We start from the raw sequence: 15,046 nt of genomic DNA, 5'->3' as shown, positions 1-15,046 counted from the left end.
CTCTGTGCCCATAGCATCTGTCCCTTGCCTGAGCGCTACACTCTGTCACTGGCCAGCGTGAGCCCTGGAGTCCGTAGTGGTTGCTACAGCCCCCAGGAAGCAAGCACCGGCCAGTGAGCCCCTGCCATTGCCCTCCCTGCGGGAATAATCCCCATGGACACCGTTAAAGGCTGGTCCCTCCGCGCTGACACCCAGGATGGAGCGCCGGCTCAGCTGCCTGTCAGTTGTGTAGCCTTTCCCTTTATCTCAGTTTTCTCTTCCATGATATGGAGTTGAGAGCCCCGATATGTGAAAGTTGGGGGTGTTCCACGAAGTTGCTTATACTCCCTTCACTTGCCTCCTGTTCTTCCAACAGGGCAGCCTGTCCCTGGCCAGGTGCTTTTCACATGCTGTTCCCACCACCCAGAATGTTCTTCTTGAGTGTCAACGCCCCCGAAGATCTTTCCAGGAGACCTGACCCCAACACCCCGTGCCCAGAGCAGGGGTAGGGAAGGTTGAAAGCAGTGTAGGAAAGAGAGACACGTGGTTCTGGCATGGCTGCTCCTCCTTAAGTGAGTAAGTTAAAGTGGGAATTGAGCAGGGGCGCCTGTGAGGATGGTGGCCATCCTGGAGAAGGGACATGGAAAGAGCAGGTGAGACAGGACATGAGGAGGACAGGAAGAGGCAGGTGACAGAGATTAACCGCCACCTGAAGACCTGGCCCCAGGCTTCCTGTGGGAAACAGCTGGTGCTGGGCATGGAGGCCACAAGCTCCTGAGTGTGGCTGTAGCATTGTGGCAGCCACACAGTGGGCCTACAATGACACAGCCACCCCTGAGGATGGAAGCGGTATCTACATGAACTCACTTAGCATATTTATTAAGCACTAGTTTGCGACTACTGTAGCCCCCTCTGATGGTAACTGGCCCAGGGTCTGGCTGGGTGGCTCTCACTTGGTGTCCACCCGCATCAGCTTCTCCTTGCCGTTGACAGTTACCGACCGGAGCTGTCCATCCTCCTCCACCTCCACCCGCTCCTGGCCGTTCTCAACAATGCGCTTGGTGGTCACCTTGCGGCCGTTCACCATCTCCGTGGATGACATCACTGACTTGAACCCCGAGTTGCCTGAACTGGAGCCACCGATGGAAGTGGACGAGAAGGTGGCGCGGCTGCCCCCACCACGGCCCAGGGTATCGAAGCACGAGAAGGCCTCCATGAAGGCTGGCAACTCACCGAAGCCCGAGGAGAAGGCCCCACGTAAACCGTAGGACCGGCCACGGTCGCTGAACGGGGTGTCCCAGAAGTCAAAGGAGAAAGGGTCCGCTCCCCCAAAGAACTCACGGAAGATATCCTCAGGATTGCGGAAGGGATAGCCAGCACCGAAGGGACTGCCGTGGGGCACGTTGCCGCCACCGCCGCCGGCCCGCCAGCTGTCACAGCCTGCCCGGTCGTACACAGAGCGCTTTTTACAGTCTGACAGGACCTCGTAGGCCTCAGACACCTGCTTGAACTTCTTCTCAGCCTCCTCCTTGTTGTCAGGGTTCTTGTCGGGGTGCCAACGCAAAGCCAGCTTTCGATACGCCTTCTTGATGTCCTCGGGGGAGGCACTGGACTGTACACCTAACACTTCATAGTAGTTGGCCATGGTAAGAGTGGAGGGGTCTAGACCGGATGAGGAGGGCTGAGGAGGGCTGAGGAGGGCTGAGGTCCTCCCTTGGGTGGGGGACTTGCTGGAATCTGCTGGCCCTGGGTGGCGAGAATTTAGCTTTTCATCCTCTCGGTTCTAAGGGACAGGTGGAGCCTCCACTGAGAGGGGTTGGGGGTAGGGACAGTGCCGCTCTGGGCTAGGCCCAGGTGGCCCCTTCCAAGCTGGGGCCAGGGCCCTTTGTGACATAATCACTGAGCAGCAAGTCCCCCACCCCCTCAGCCAAGCTCTACCCATCACAGGGCTGTGGGGGGCGGCGGACCACTGTGGAAGACCTGGAGGTGAGTCTGGCTACACGGAGGCTGTTTGCTGGCTTCCCTGGGAAGCCAAGGAGGAAAGGCAGGTCCGCTGTGGGATTGGGTCAGTGACACCATAGTTAGATGGCAGTGGTCGAGAAGAGCGAGGACTTCCTGGGATCTGTCCTCTGAGCCGAGTCTGGGTGGCTGCGATGGGTTGAAGAAGCCCCGAGCAGCGTGGGGTAGATAGGGACAGTGATCTATTATATGTGTGGCCTGTTATCTCTAGATTCTCAGAGACATCAGGAAGGCAGGCGTGTTTGTCAGCAGCTGAGACAGATCCAGCCCACAGCGCGCCATCAGCCAAGATTTGTTTAATGAATGAGGCTCAGAGACATACAGCAACAGCTCAGGGTCACACAGCAAATCTGTGAGAGAGAAGGACACTGGAACTAGGGCCATCTGGGCTGTGGTGGCCAGCAGGAAGAAGATACATTCTGCTTAACTCAGGTATAAGTTAATCAGGTCTCATACATGGGAGAAAAAATGTGGAAACAGCTCACCCTAGACCTGGAAGACATTTGTCCTCGGGAGTAGGCAGTGTGAAGGTGGTGGCAGACCCTGAGGGACACAGCTACAAGGAAATGGTGCAGCGTGGGGGCATGGCCCGATGGGATGCTAATGGAGAAGAGGTCTCTGTGGTGTCACTGGTGCTGCTGTCACAGGCTTGGGCTCTGCTATCAGGTCCCATTTGGAGTACCAGCATTGACTTCTCCCTGTCCACCTTGTCCAGACAGAAGCCGCAGACGCAGCTCCTCAGAGTGTCAATAACAGGGACTGGGCTTCCCAGACTTCTGAGATGCCGTTCTTCCTCCTCCTTCCCCTCCTCCCTCCCCTTCCTCCCTTCCTTCCTCCTCCTCCTCCCTTCTTCCTCTGCACCTTTAAGTCTGTCTCCATTATCCTCCCTCTCATCTTCTCATCTCCCAGGGCTCCTGGGCTCTCGGTTGCAGACACCTTGCAGGGGACATCATTCTCTTGAGTCCCACAGGCCAGGAAGGACAATAGATTCTGGAGACACTTCAGGTAGCTGTCACCATCCCTCACATTTCATCTCACTAAGAGCAGGACAGGCTCCATGCTCCACACCAGTCCTCACTCACTACCCCAGGCTCCTGCTTGAAAGTGGCTGCATCCCTGCATCCATCCATCGCGGTAGTGATGGTAACAGCCGTGTCAGTGATGGAGATGATGGGAGGAGCAGGAGGTGACAGAGGCCCTGGGGACGGGAGTGGCGACTGTGACACTCCTATGAAGGTGGCAAGGCGTGGAAGCCACATGTGGCTCAGCTAAGGTGCAGCGCCACACTCAGTAGTCACACACACTCAGGGTGTGCCTGCCTCATCTGCCCACCCTGTAGGAGCCGCTGGGGCTCTGTCTCCCAGGCCTCGTCAGTGGGGCCCCAGAAGAGAAGCTGTTCTGGTCTGAATTTGCCAGGTGTGTGGCAGAGAGGCTGGGGAAGCCAGGCACCAGGAGTCACTGCAGTCCTCCGGTGGTGTGTGGTGGACAGTCCTCGCCCACCTCTCGGTGAAGGCTGGTGTCTGCTGGGCGGGAAAGGCCCTCCTCCTCCATGATTATGCAAGTCCCAAGGCAACTGCTGGAGAGACAGGAGACTGCTGGGCAGGGGGAAGGAGGAAGCAGCTCTCTGCCAAGCTCTAGGTGGTCACAGCGGATGATGGGTGACCCTAAGGAGGAAGTAATGTTGGAGGTGGTACTGTGGTGATGGAGGAGGTGGTGGCGACGGAGGAGGTAGTGGTAGCGGTAGAGACGGTGGGGCTGGTGATGAGGGAGGTGGTGGTGACGGTGATAGCAATGGTGTGATGGAGGAGGAAGTGATGGTGGTGGTGGTGATTACGGTAATGATGGAGGTGATGTTGACGATGATGGAGGATATGGCGGTGGTGAATCTGGGTTGAAATGATAGAGGTGGTAGTGATGTCACTGTGGTGATCATGGGGAAGGCAATGATGGTGGCACCATCAGAGGTGATGATGTCAGAGGGTGGTCCTGGCAACGGGGACGCTGATGGAGGTAGAGGCAGCGGTGGTAACAGAGGGGCATGATAGTGCAGAGGGTGTCGATGATGCGGACTGGGACGGAGAAGGAAGGCATGACAAGGTGTTCATGGTGATGCTGATACCAGGTAGGTGCTGGTGTAGTCTGAGGTTCCCACAACGGTGTCACCAGGGTGGTAGTGTGCTTACAGTCCTGAGTTCAAGGGATTCAGGGTGATGATGGGTCCTGAAATCTGGTCATCCCCTGCGGCCCCAGCCAGGCACCTCTCCTGTCTCGCTGGCGTCTCTGGTGCTGTCTTAATCGTCTCCCAGGAGGAACCTCTGGCTTCTGCTGACTAGCTCAGCTTCCTTGCCCTCTTCCTCCAAATGGAGCCTATCTGTCCAAGTGAGACAACATGGAGGCCCCAACACCACTCAGGCTCAGGGATCGTCCAAGACAGAGAACACTTTCAATGACTTAGGGCGTCAGCACATGCAGGGCCTCTCAGGGCCGAAGGGACCTTGACAGTGGAGACCCCCTGGATGGGCCGAGAAGGAAGATACAGAACTTAGAACTGGACAGCCACTTGGTGGCAGCATGCCGAGGTGACTTCCCCTTCTACAGAGTTCTACGAACCAATGTCCTGTGAGGTCCCCAAGCCTGAAGTGTTTGGGGGGTCCCAGTGGAGGAGCAGAGGGACAGAGCATGGTGCACAGGCAAGAACACTAGCCAGCCCCTGAGCTCCTGATTCCACGACTGTTAGGCCATTTCCATTTTGTAAATTTCTGTCCTCATTTACTAGTGGGATGATGAGACACCCCCCTCTCCCCTTCTCTGGGGGGTCAGCCTCTTATGCCTCAAGACCATAGTCTCAGAAAGGACTCTGGGAAGAGAAAGGAGATCAGATGATTAGATGATCTCAGCAGAGCCCAGCTCAGTACAGAAGCAGGCCCAGAGACGGCAGGGCATACCCAAGGTCACACAGCAGCCCCAGAAAGCCCTCCCCAGGCAAGCTGATGGAGGCTGATTAGGCAGCCAGAGGCCCCTCTGTCTCTCTAATTAATGGAGTGGCTTTTTAAAAGGATTCTAATCACCCCGATGCTATCTGCTTATCGCCAGAGTGCCTAATTAGATGGTCCTGGCAGGAACTTGCCTAATTCCCTCCAGCCTCTGCCCCTTGCCCAGGGGGGCAGCCCACCCACCCATCCTCCCCACCAGATGGGCAGCTGTGGGGCCTCCTCTCCTCTCAGGGCCTGAGGTGGCCAACTCCATTTCCTTCAGGATGGATGGGTGACAGGAATGGATGGATGGGCTGCTGGATTGACAGTGACAGGTGAGTGATGGCACTGGGTGGCAGGCAGCTTTGAGGAAAGGATGAGCAGATAGACTGAGGGATAAGATCATATAGTGACTAAGGGTGTAAACTGCCAAGTCAGATGACCTGGGTTCGAATCTCAGCTCTGTCACTTCATAGCTGTGTGTTCTTGGGGAAGTTGCTTAACTGCTGTGACTCAGTTTCCTCATTCCACCTGTAAAATAGGGATAATAACTCTTCTCCCAGGGGTGTTTGGCAGTGACTGGGGAGGGCTGCTGCTAGCATCCCTGTTCCAGGTAGCCATACCACCCTCCACACAGTGACTGAGCCCAATGTCAGTGGCAGCAAGGTTGAGAACTTGTTCCGAGCCCTGGACTAGCCCTAGCTGTTAAACACAGTTCTGCACTGTCAGACTGTGCCAGGGTAATACTGTCTTCACTGCAGGACCTGGGGGGTGACTTGTTTCTCAGTGAAGCAAAGACTGGAAATGTGAGTGACTCCAGCAGAGGGGCCAGAACAGGTGCCTGAAGAGACCAGGGGCCTCAGAGGCTGAGAGCGGGGCTCAGGCCAGGTCTAAGCATGGAGAGTGTACTGAGATGGGAGGCCTTGGAAAGAGTTGGAACAGGAGGAGGGTTGTAGGTTTCAGGAGGATCTCTGTAACAATAGTACTGAGTATGATACCCACCAAGTAGCAAATATGTAAAGTCTGGGCATTACAAGTGTCCATGGAACTAGGGCATCTGGTGTCACCATTCTTTACTGGTTAATATGAAGCAAAATGACAAGGTGGGAAAATCTTGAATTTACAGATTCAAGTATATGAAGAGCCTTATCTCAGTAAGCCTCTGGACTTTTACCCCAGAGGAACTTTCACACGGGGCGTGGAGACATCAGCATCCTTGCTGCCCTGTATATAGCAGTAAATAGAACAGATGGATTAATTGATTTTATGTATGTGTACGAGGTGTTTGCCTACATGTGTGTCTGTGCACCGTGTGTATGGTGCCTGTGGAAGCCAGAAAAGGGTGTTGGATTCCCTAGACTGGAGTTACAGATGGTTGTGAACCACCACGTAGGCACTGGAAATCAAACCTGGGTCCTCTTCAATGAGCACCCAGTGCTCTTCACCACTGCACCATCTCTCCAGCTCACCCACTTAAGCATCTTAAGGAAAATGAGCAAATATACCACATGAACTTTATACTATGAACTATTATATCACAACAAAAATGAATGAACCAGAACTTTACATATTAATGTGAATAAATATCTCAAATGTGATGGTAAGCGAGAAAAGAATTTTCTTTTAGTATATAGTGCTGCAATCACAACATTCCCCTTACCTGATGTTCTGGTTGGAAAATATTAAGTGGAAAATTCCAGAAATAAACGATTCATAGGCTTTCAACTATGCACCATTCTGAGTAGCTTGATATCGTCGTCACCCCCCACTCCCATTCTACCCAGAACATAAAGCATCCTTCATCCAGTGACTCCACAGTTCACGTGTTACCCACCTGTCCGTCACGTAGCTGCCATCAAGGGCCTTGCTTGTGTTCAGATACACACATCCCATTTAATAGTGGCTGGAGAGAGGATGGTGATGTCCGTGGTTTTATTGTGTGATTGTTCTGTTTCACTATATTGTTAATCTTTTACTGAACCTCACTTATAAACTGAACTTTATCATAGGAAAAACACATCACCTCCAGATAGGGTACTACTCACCGTTTCTGGGACTCATGAGAATCTTGGGCCCCATCCTTTACAGGTGAGCAGAGATTCCCACATTTGTCAAATGTGAAAACATGTAGAAAGATGCAAGTCTATCTTGAGGATTCCCACCCTGAGGAAGGAGGAAGCCCTGGCCACCGGTGGAGGAGGGGAGCCCTGGTGGCCACGGGGTCAGAGTCTTTAAGCTGCCTCCATTCCCCAGCTCCCACTGCCATACACCGGAGGGTGGGTGGGAACTGTGCAAAGAAGGTGGATGTTACTGTTGGGGTCACTGCTGGTCATGTAAGACTCCACTGTGGTGGCGACACAGGTGTCTCTCTGGAAGAAGCTACAGGAATCCCACAACTGTGGGAAGTGAGCAGGGCTAAGCTTAAGGGACCTAGCAAGCATCTCTCAGTTCCTCCCAGCAGAGCCTGAGCTTCCATGTTGGAGTGAGTGCCAGCTGGGGATTGCCCTCAGATCTAGCCTGGTGGGAGAGCAGGGAACCCCCGCTGGAAACCTGGCTGGCTACACCGGCTCCTGGCAACAGAAACCATGAGGTAAAATTGGGCAGTTTTAAGTTGGTAAGTGTGCCATGAGACATGCCAAGGACTGCAATGGTTATGTCATCTGTGTTTTGGGATGTCTGAAATATTTCTGAAATAAAAGGTTAAGAAACATCCTGTGGTGATCTCACCTGTGAGAGTGGAGCAGAGTAGGCGTCAGGGTGAATGCATGAGGAGCGAATGGGCTGGGGCGGGAGTGGAAGGGTATGTAAGGCCGCTGGCCCTCCATCCTGGAGTGGTGGGGACCAGCATCCTTTCAGAGTTACGGCCTGTTTCACAACCTGCAGCTACTGCTTAGCCCAGAGTAGCACCGCCCACCCATACTGAGGGGAGGTAGGGAGAGGGGGGAGCAGTGTTTATTTTTTCCCAGGATCCCCTGGGGAGTCCCTGTGTGTGCTGGGCGTGGGCCTGGAAGGACAGATGGGCTGGGTCAGCAGCTGGCAGGACCCTCCACCCTCTCTAGGGAGCAACCCCACCACAGCCATCCCATTCTGTCCTAGAATTAAGCTACCTCTTTTCCTCCCCTCCCTGCCCCGTTAGCCTCAGTTTCCCCAGCTACATGAACCCTATCCAAGCTGGGGGAGGGGCAGGAGTGGGAAGATAGAGATGCTTACTGAATGCCCATGACCATCCCACTGCATTCCACAGGCAGGCTTTAGTCCTGTAGGAAAAGTACCTGGAAGGAAGGTGGTTATCCGGAGACAGGCACTAGAAGGACCTCTCCCAGCTGGATGGCCTCTCAGAAGGCCCTGCACCTGCCATATCTTCCTTACAGCAGATCTGTAAGGTTCTGGGTTGTTTTACTGGTGTTTCAGAGAAGCTAAGCCACTGTTCAAGGCTGTACAGCAAGGAGGAGGAGAGTCTTGTCTGTCTGTCCATTCCCCCCCTCCCAAACCCTGAGTGACACTGTTCCAGAGAGGCCCTGAGAGCCTCCAAGGAAGACGTCAGTTATGTCTTACCTCGATATGGGGGGTTTCAAGGGTTATAGAGAGGTTCTTTTGGCAGAACTGAAGGAAAGGACAGCCAGGAACTAAAGCTCACAATTCTCTGTTATTTAAATGACAAAATGTTATTTAAATGACATCAAAGTATTAGCATGTCTGTAAAGTAAAAGGACCCTTCCAGACCAGATGCCGAAGTCACACACCTCAGCGAACCACTGTTCTGCTTGGCTGTGCATCTTCCTGGATGTTTTTTCTACTTTTATGTGTGTGTGTGTGTACATGTGCTGAGGGTATTGTGTGACAAAGTTTTCCCCAGTGAGATGCAACACACATGTCTACTCACCTGAGATAGGGGGTCCATGACAAAGTACAGATGCCACCAAAGTCCAACTTGGAGAACCAGTAAGTTTTATTAGGGTTACTTACAGAAATATGAGTGACAGGTCACTTACTTTTGAAAACAGAAAAAACTCAAAGACAGCTGCCCCACCAAAGCCCACCCCAGCATGGGTGACAGCTCACAAAGCTGGGAATCTGGAGCACACTGCACAGCCTGTAGGCAGCTTGGAGAGTGTCCTTTTTAAATGCCTCAGTTGGCCTAAACCTCTTGCAGGCAGCTTGGAGAGTGTCTTTTCCAGGTGCCTCAGTTGGTCTAAATCTCTTCCAGGCAGCTTGGAGAGTGTGCTTTCCAGGTGCCTCACTTGGTCTAAATCTCTTCCAGGCAGCTTGGAGAGTGTCCTTTCCAGGTGCCTCAGTTGGTCTAAATCTCTTTCAGGCAGCTTGGCTGGTTTCTGCTTCTTCTAGACAGCTGGTCTGGTGTCCGAGTCTTCCTTGAAGTTTGGCTTTGCTCCCCTGAGAGATACTCTCAGCTTTTATTGCTTAGTCTGGCAGGGAGGGGACTAGTGAATCTGGTCAGTTTCAGGTACTTCCTGAATATATTTTTGAGTCGTTTACCTTCCTGCTTCCCTGTGGAATGGAGTATTTCTGTCTTGAAGCAAACTGTTATACAATAGAGAGTTGGTCTCAGAGTTTCCCACGTGGCACATAAGCACTCTACCATAGAGCTACATCTCAAGGCCAACACAAACATTTTTCTTTTTTAATTTAAATGACATTTTGACTCATACATAAAGACATAAAAATTGCACATATAATTAACAGTGTGTGCACAGGCAGTTCGTCGGTTTCTTTGAGACAAAGCCTCAGGCTGGCTTCAAACTTGCTTTGTAACAGTTTGTAGCAGCAGGCCTTGAACTTCTGAACTTCTGACCATCGGCCTAGTGCTGGGATTGCACCATCATGACAGATTTATTGCACATGTTTTAGAAACAAAAACACCATCATAACTGTGTCTGCTGGTGCATACCTGTGATCCCAGGCACTCAGGAGGCTGAGGCAGGGGGATCAAAATTTCTAGGCCAGCCTGAACAATTCAGTGAGATCTTGTCTCAAAAAAAAAAAAAAAAAAAAGAATGGTGAATGGCTGAGATGTAGCTCAGAGATAAAGGACAGAAAATATCTTCCCCAGAATATGCCAGAATTTGGGCTTCAGCTCCAGAACTGGATGCAGAGATGCAGAGCAATGGGCTTTGTTTCATGCATCCCAGAACTTCCACACAGACCAGCTAGACCAGGGAACATTCAAATTCTGCTCACTTCCAGGGATGGACAGTCATGCAGGGGGTTAGTTTCTATATGGCCCATCGAAGTACCCCCTCAGGAAGCAATGCTCAGGTGTAGGGGGGGAGGGGTGACTTCTGAGGACCTTCTTCCTGTTCCCCTTTTAAGGTGGGTGAGTTGTTTCATTCTTTATTCTTTTTTTTTTTTTTTTTTTTTTTTTTGGTTTTTCGAGACAGGGTTTCTCTGTGTAGCTTTGCGCCTTTCCTGGTACTCGCTTTGGAGACCAGGCTGGCCTCGAACTCACAGAGATCCGCCTGGCTCTGCCTCCCGAGTGCTGGGATTAAAGGCGTGCGCCACCACCGCCCGGCTTCATTCTTTATTCTTGAGACCAGTTTCTCTGTGTAGCCCTGGCTGCCCTGGAACTCACTCTGTAGACCAGGCTGGCCTCAAACTCTCAGAGATTTGTCTGCCTCTGCTCCCGAGTGCTGGAACTAAAGGCATGCGCCACCACACCTGGCCCTGTCATTTTTTATTTTGTATTCTGGGTCTTTACGTATTTTGCAAACTTGTCTCCCATCCTGCAGACATTATTTTAGACATTATTTAATTTTATTAAGTAACTTGTTTATTTTAGACATTAATTAATTTTGAACATTGATCTGTCACTGAAGTTGTTTAGCCACACTATGGAACATTTGGGAGATAGAAGGAAAATTCCCATCACATAAATGTTACCTTTTGTTAACATGCAGGGAAGTGGGTGTCATGGTGACTGCAGCTCGGTGTTCAGGAAGCTCTTTTACAGTGCCTCAAAGCTGTCCATACCAACCAGGTCCAGAACTTCTCAGACAGGTGTGGTGTGCACACCCAGCATTCAGAAAGTAGAGACAGGAGGAGCAGGAATTCCAAGGCCATCCTGGGCCACGTGAGACCCCATCTTTAAAAAAAACAAAACAAAACACAACAAAAAGCGTTCAGAGCGTTCCTGTCTTCCCCAACCAAAGCTTGCCCTCCTCCAGCACTACCCTCCCCCACAGCTGCTGGCGCCCACCATGTTACCCTGTCTCTACGTGAACTCTTGGCTCTGGAGACCTCAGGCTTTTGGGGCCACCACACTGTCCTATGGCTGGCTTATTTTTCCTTACTTCTGAAAGCTGAGTGGCCACCATTGTTTGGACAGCCTCAACTTACTGTCTCACCTTTTGATGGATCCTGGGGCAGCCGCCACTTCTTAGCTATAGTGAAATGCTGCTGTGAATGTGGTGTGCAGACACCTGCTTGAATCCCTGATTTCTTTCTTTCAGAGTGTCTACTCTCACCATCCCCCCACTTTTCAAAAATATTTTATACATGTGAGTGTTTGCCCGCATATATGTTCATACATTACAGTGCCTGAGAAGGCTAGAGGCATCAGCCCTCCTGGAACTGGAGTTACAGACAGCTGTGAGCCACCATGTTGTGATGCTGGGAATCGAACCTGAGGCCTTTGCAACAGTAGCAAGTGCTCCTCAAGTGCTCCCAGCTTCTGAACCATCATGGCTCCAGTACCCTCAAACTTTTTCTTTAAAAAAATTCTGACTGGGCAGTGGTGGCACACACCTTTAATCCCAGCACTCGGGAGGCAGAGGCAGGCAGATCTCTGTGAGTTCCAGGCCAGCCTGGGCTACAGAGTGAGTTCCAGGACAGGCTCTAAAGTTAGGATCCCTCCCCCCCCCCCCTTTTTTTTTTTTTGAGCATGCATGCTCTCAGGTTTATCAAGACTGTCCTGAAAATCTCTGGGTCCAAAGTGAAAGGTATTTGGACAGGACGGGATATTCATATCTTGGAACAACTATATAGTGCGACTATCCGTGCACTGCTTTGGACGTGCTGCCCCGCTTTCTTTATTCTGCTTCCCTCCCTGGTGTAGGAGAAAACCTTTCTACTTGTTTCCAGGGTCCTGCTGACAGCTTCTCTGTGAGGGAACCAAACTGGGTGATCCAGCCGGGTGGGTTGTAATAGTTGGACTCCAGATTAAATCTTTAGGGCTGGGGTGTGGCTTGCCTGGCACACATGAGGCCTAGAGTTCCACCCCCAGCACTGGAAACACAAGAAAAAGATCCAATGTTTAAAATATATATATATATATATATAACATATATATATATAACATATATATTATATATGATATGTGTGGTATTGTCAAGACTCAATGTCTCCAAGATCCAGGGAGACATAGGACCTAGGGACCTACTGCAGATGGCCTGGGCGTTCTGAGAGCGGCTGTCCTTCATAAGAGACAGTGGAAATGGGCCACTCTGGGTGTTTTTATGTGAATCTCCTCATCCCAAATTATTCCCAACTAGTTCTTGTTTCAGGAGTCATTTTCAGCCCAAAGCTCATCATTGGTTGGCAAGAACCTCTTTAACAGATTTGGGGTACCACCGGTACCACAAACTACCTTGTAAGTCATAGCATGTGTTTAGGCTCACCTGGGTCCTCAGGCATCTGCTTATCCTCACAGCAAAAGCAGAGGTTTGAGCAATCATGGCAGTGGAATCTTGGACAGTGTTTCACTCACATGTACATATACAACCCCCTCCTCATACACACATTCCGTTTTTTCCTAAACTTTGGATTGATTCTGTTGACTTGCCTGTTTCTCCAGACAAAGTTTGGAATTTTTTTTTTTTTTCTCAATTGTCTCAAAAAAATCAAGCTGGGCGGTGGCGCATGCCTTTAATCCCAGCACTGGGAGGCAGAGCCAGGCAGATCTCTGTGAGTTCAAGGCTAGCCTAGTCTACAAAGCGAGATCCAGGACAGGCACCAAAACAACACAGAGAAACTTGTCTCAAACAAACAAACAAAAAATCAAATTGTTTTGCCTCATAAACTCATTGAGGACCCGCCCACCTTGGGAATGGCTCCACGATGTCTATCATCTTTCCTGCCTCAGGTAAGTTTGTCCTATACTGTGGTGGATGACAGGCATTCCTCTCAACATTCTCCTTGGGGCTGTGTCCACTTCTGGGATTGATCAATGAGACTCATTCCCTTCCCTCTCCTGGTCAAAGGTCACCCGGAGGCAAGAGAGACTGGGAAGGACAGAGCTGGTCCCTAAAGGTCACACAAGAGGTTTGGTTTCTACCATGGAAAATGGGAGGAAGAAGCCAGGCTTGGAAGTGTCCCAGAAGAGGAAGGGAGGGAGGGCCTGGGCTGGCCAGCCCCACCTGGGTGCGAACAGTTGGAACAAAGACCCACCCCACCTTGGCTGCACTGGGGCCTGGCCCTGTGGGATCCTAAAGACAGTGGTCACCCTGCTCAAGGCTTGTGGCTCCTGATCTGCCTGGTTGCTTTTGTCCACAAAATCCTAATTGTTTACCAAGTAATGACAGAGTGGTGGGAGTGTGAGGGGCCGATCCTCGCATGGAGGGAGGAATATAAACAGGCATCAGCAGCCCCTAGGGCTCACTTGGGCTGTGTCCCTGTGGTCCTTAGCTCTCTCAGACCACCAGTCTCTCTCTCACACTGGTTCGATAACCCTTTCTCACAGGTAGCCCCTAAGTTCAACAGGCAAGGATGCGTGAAGCATCAACCTATTCAACAGTCATTAGGGGAACGCTTATCCCAAGAATGCGATGGCATTGAGTGTACACAGAGGGAAAACACTCACTTGCTGGCTGCCTCTTGGTCTGCCTCTCGGCACCTGAGACTATGCCTGCCGAATGGATGCTCCAAAGTTTGGGGCTAACAGGAGAAAGGAAATAAGGCAGGGAGGGCCTCGTGGCCTCGTGTAAACTTACTCTGCGATCTGGGCTTGAATCCTGGCCTCTGGGTCCTCTGAAAAGCTCTAGGTCTTGGATGTGGGAGTTCCGCATTCCAGATTCCAGATTCTAGGCCTCGTATGCCAGGGTCTGGAGTCTGATGTCTGGATTGAAGGCCTCATTTTAGGGTTCTTGCTAGGTTCTAGGTTCTGAGCTCCAGGAGGGCTCTGGATGTGAGGAACCTGGCTGTGGACTCTGTGGTTCTGGGTTTAAGGGTTCCATGCTCTGAGCTCTTCAGTTTGGATGTGGGTGTCCAGGCTCTAGACTCTGAGCTATAGATCCCTAAGGTTTTGAGTCCAGGGCTGTGATTCCTGATTCTTGGGTTTAAACTACAGGTTCTAGACAAGTGACTGTCAACTTTGCTAACGCTGTGACCCTTTAATACAGTCCCTCATGTTGTGGTGACCCCAACCATAAAATTATGGCCCTGGCCCCACAAGGACCACCATACTGGCCTTCTGGCCTCCTCCTCACTGCAGCCACAGTGAAGACAGGAGCAGCTTGCTGTCTTGTCCCCAGATTTCAACTATAGGGTTGTGTGTTTATTTGATAAAGGATGGATCTGGGAGTAGATATGCATGCGTGTGTGTGGCGGTGGGGGTGGGGGTGGGGGTGGGGGCTAGCAGCCCCCTTTTTTTTTTTTTTTTTTTTTTTTTTTTTTTTTTTTTTTTTTTTTGGTTTTTTCGAGACAGGGTTTCTCTGTGTAGCTTTGCGCCTTTCCTGGTACTCGCTTTGGAGACCAGGCTGGCCTCGAACTCATAGAGATCCACCTGGCTCTGCCTCCCGAGTGCTGGGATTAAAGGCGTGCGCCACCACCGCCCGGCTAGCAGCCCCCTTTTGCCACATACTGTTATAGGTGTAGGAAGCCTCATCAGTGAGAACAAATAGGAACCACTTCAAAGGAGATCATGTTCCAGGTATGAGATGTAATGACACTTCTTGGTTCAGGGCAAACTTGTCTGGCCCAAAGTTCAGAATGGACAGTCTAGAACAATGATTCTCAACCTGTGGGTTTCGACCCCCTTGGGGATTGAACAACCCTTTCACAGGTGACACCATTGGTGGCCCGGGACACCAGTGACTGCCTGCATCTGGGATCCACACATTGGCCTA

General features: G+C 51.3%; 1 protein-coding gene across 1 annotated transcript; it reads right to left on the bottom strand.

Moving 5' to 3' along the window:
- Positions 1–928: 928 nt before the first annotated feature.
- On the bottom strand, positions 929–1,631 carry Dnajb8 (DnaJ heat shock protein family (Hsp40) member B8). The gene has a single exon (XM_052721985.1). The coding sequence runs from the start codon at positions 1,622–1,624 to the stop codon at positions 929–931; it is 696 nt and encodes a 231-aa protein (XP_052577945.1). The 5' UTR covers positions 1,625–1,631.
- Between the last annotated feature and the right edge of the window lie 13,415 nt (positions 1,632–15,046).

The sequence above is a fragment of the Peromyscus californicus genome, unplaced genomic scaffold (assembly GCF_007827085.1).
Source record: "Peromyscus californicus insignis strain IS unplaced genomic scaffold, ASM782708v3 Scaffold_6__1_contigs__length_162567912, whole genome shotgun sequence".
Classification (NCBI taxonomy): Eukaryota; Metazoa; Chordata; class Mammalia; order Rodentia; family Cricetidae; genus Peromyscus; species Peromyscus californicus.
The sequence above is the reverse complement of the archived record's forward strand: the minus strand, read 5'-3'. Positions and strand labels throughout refer to the sequence as shown.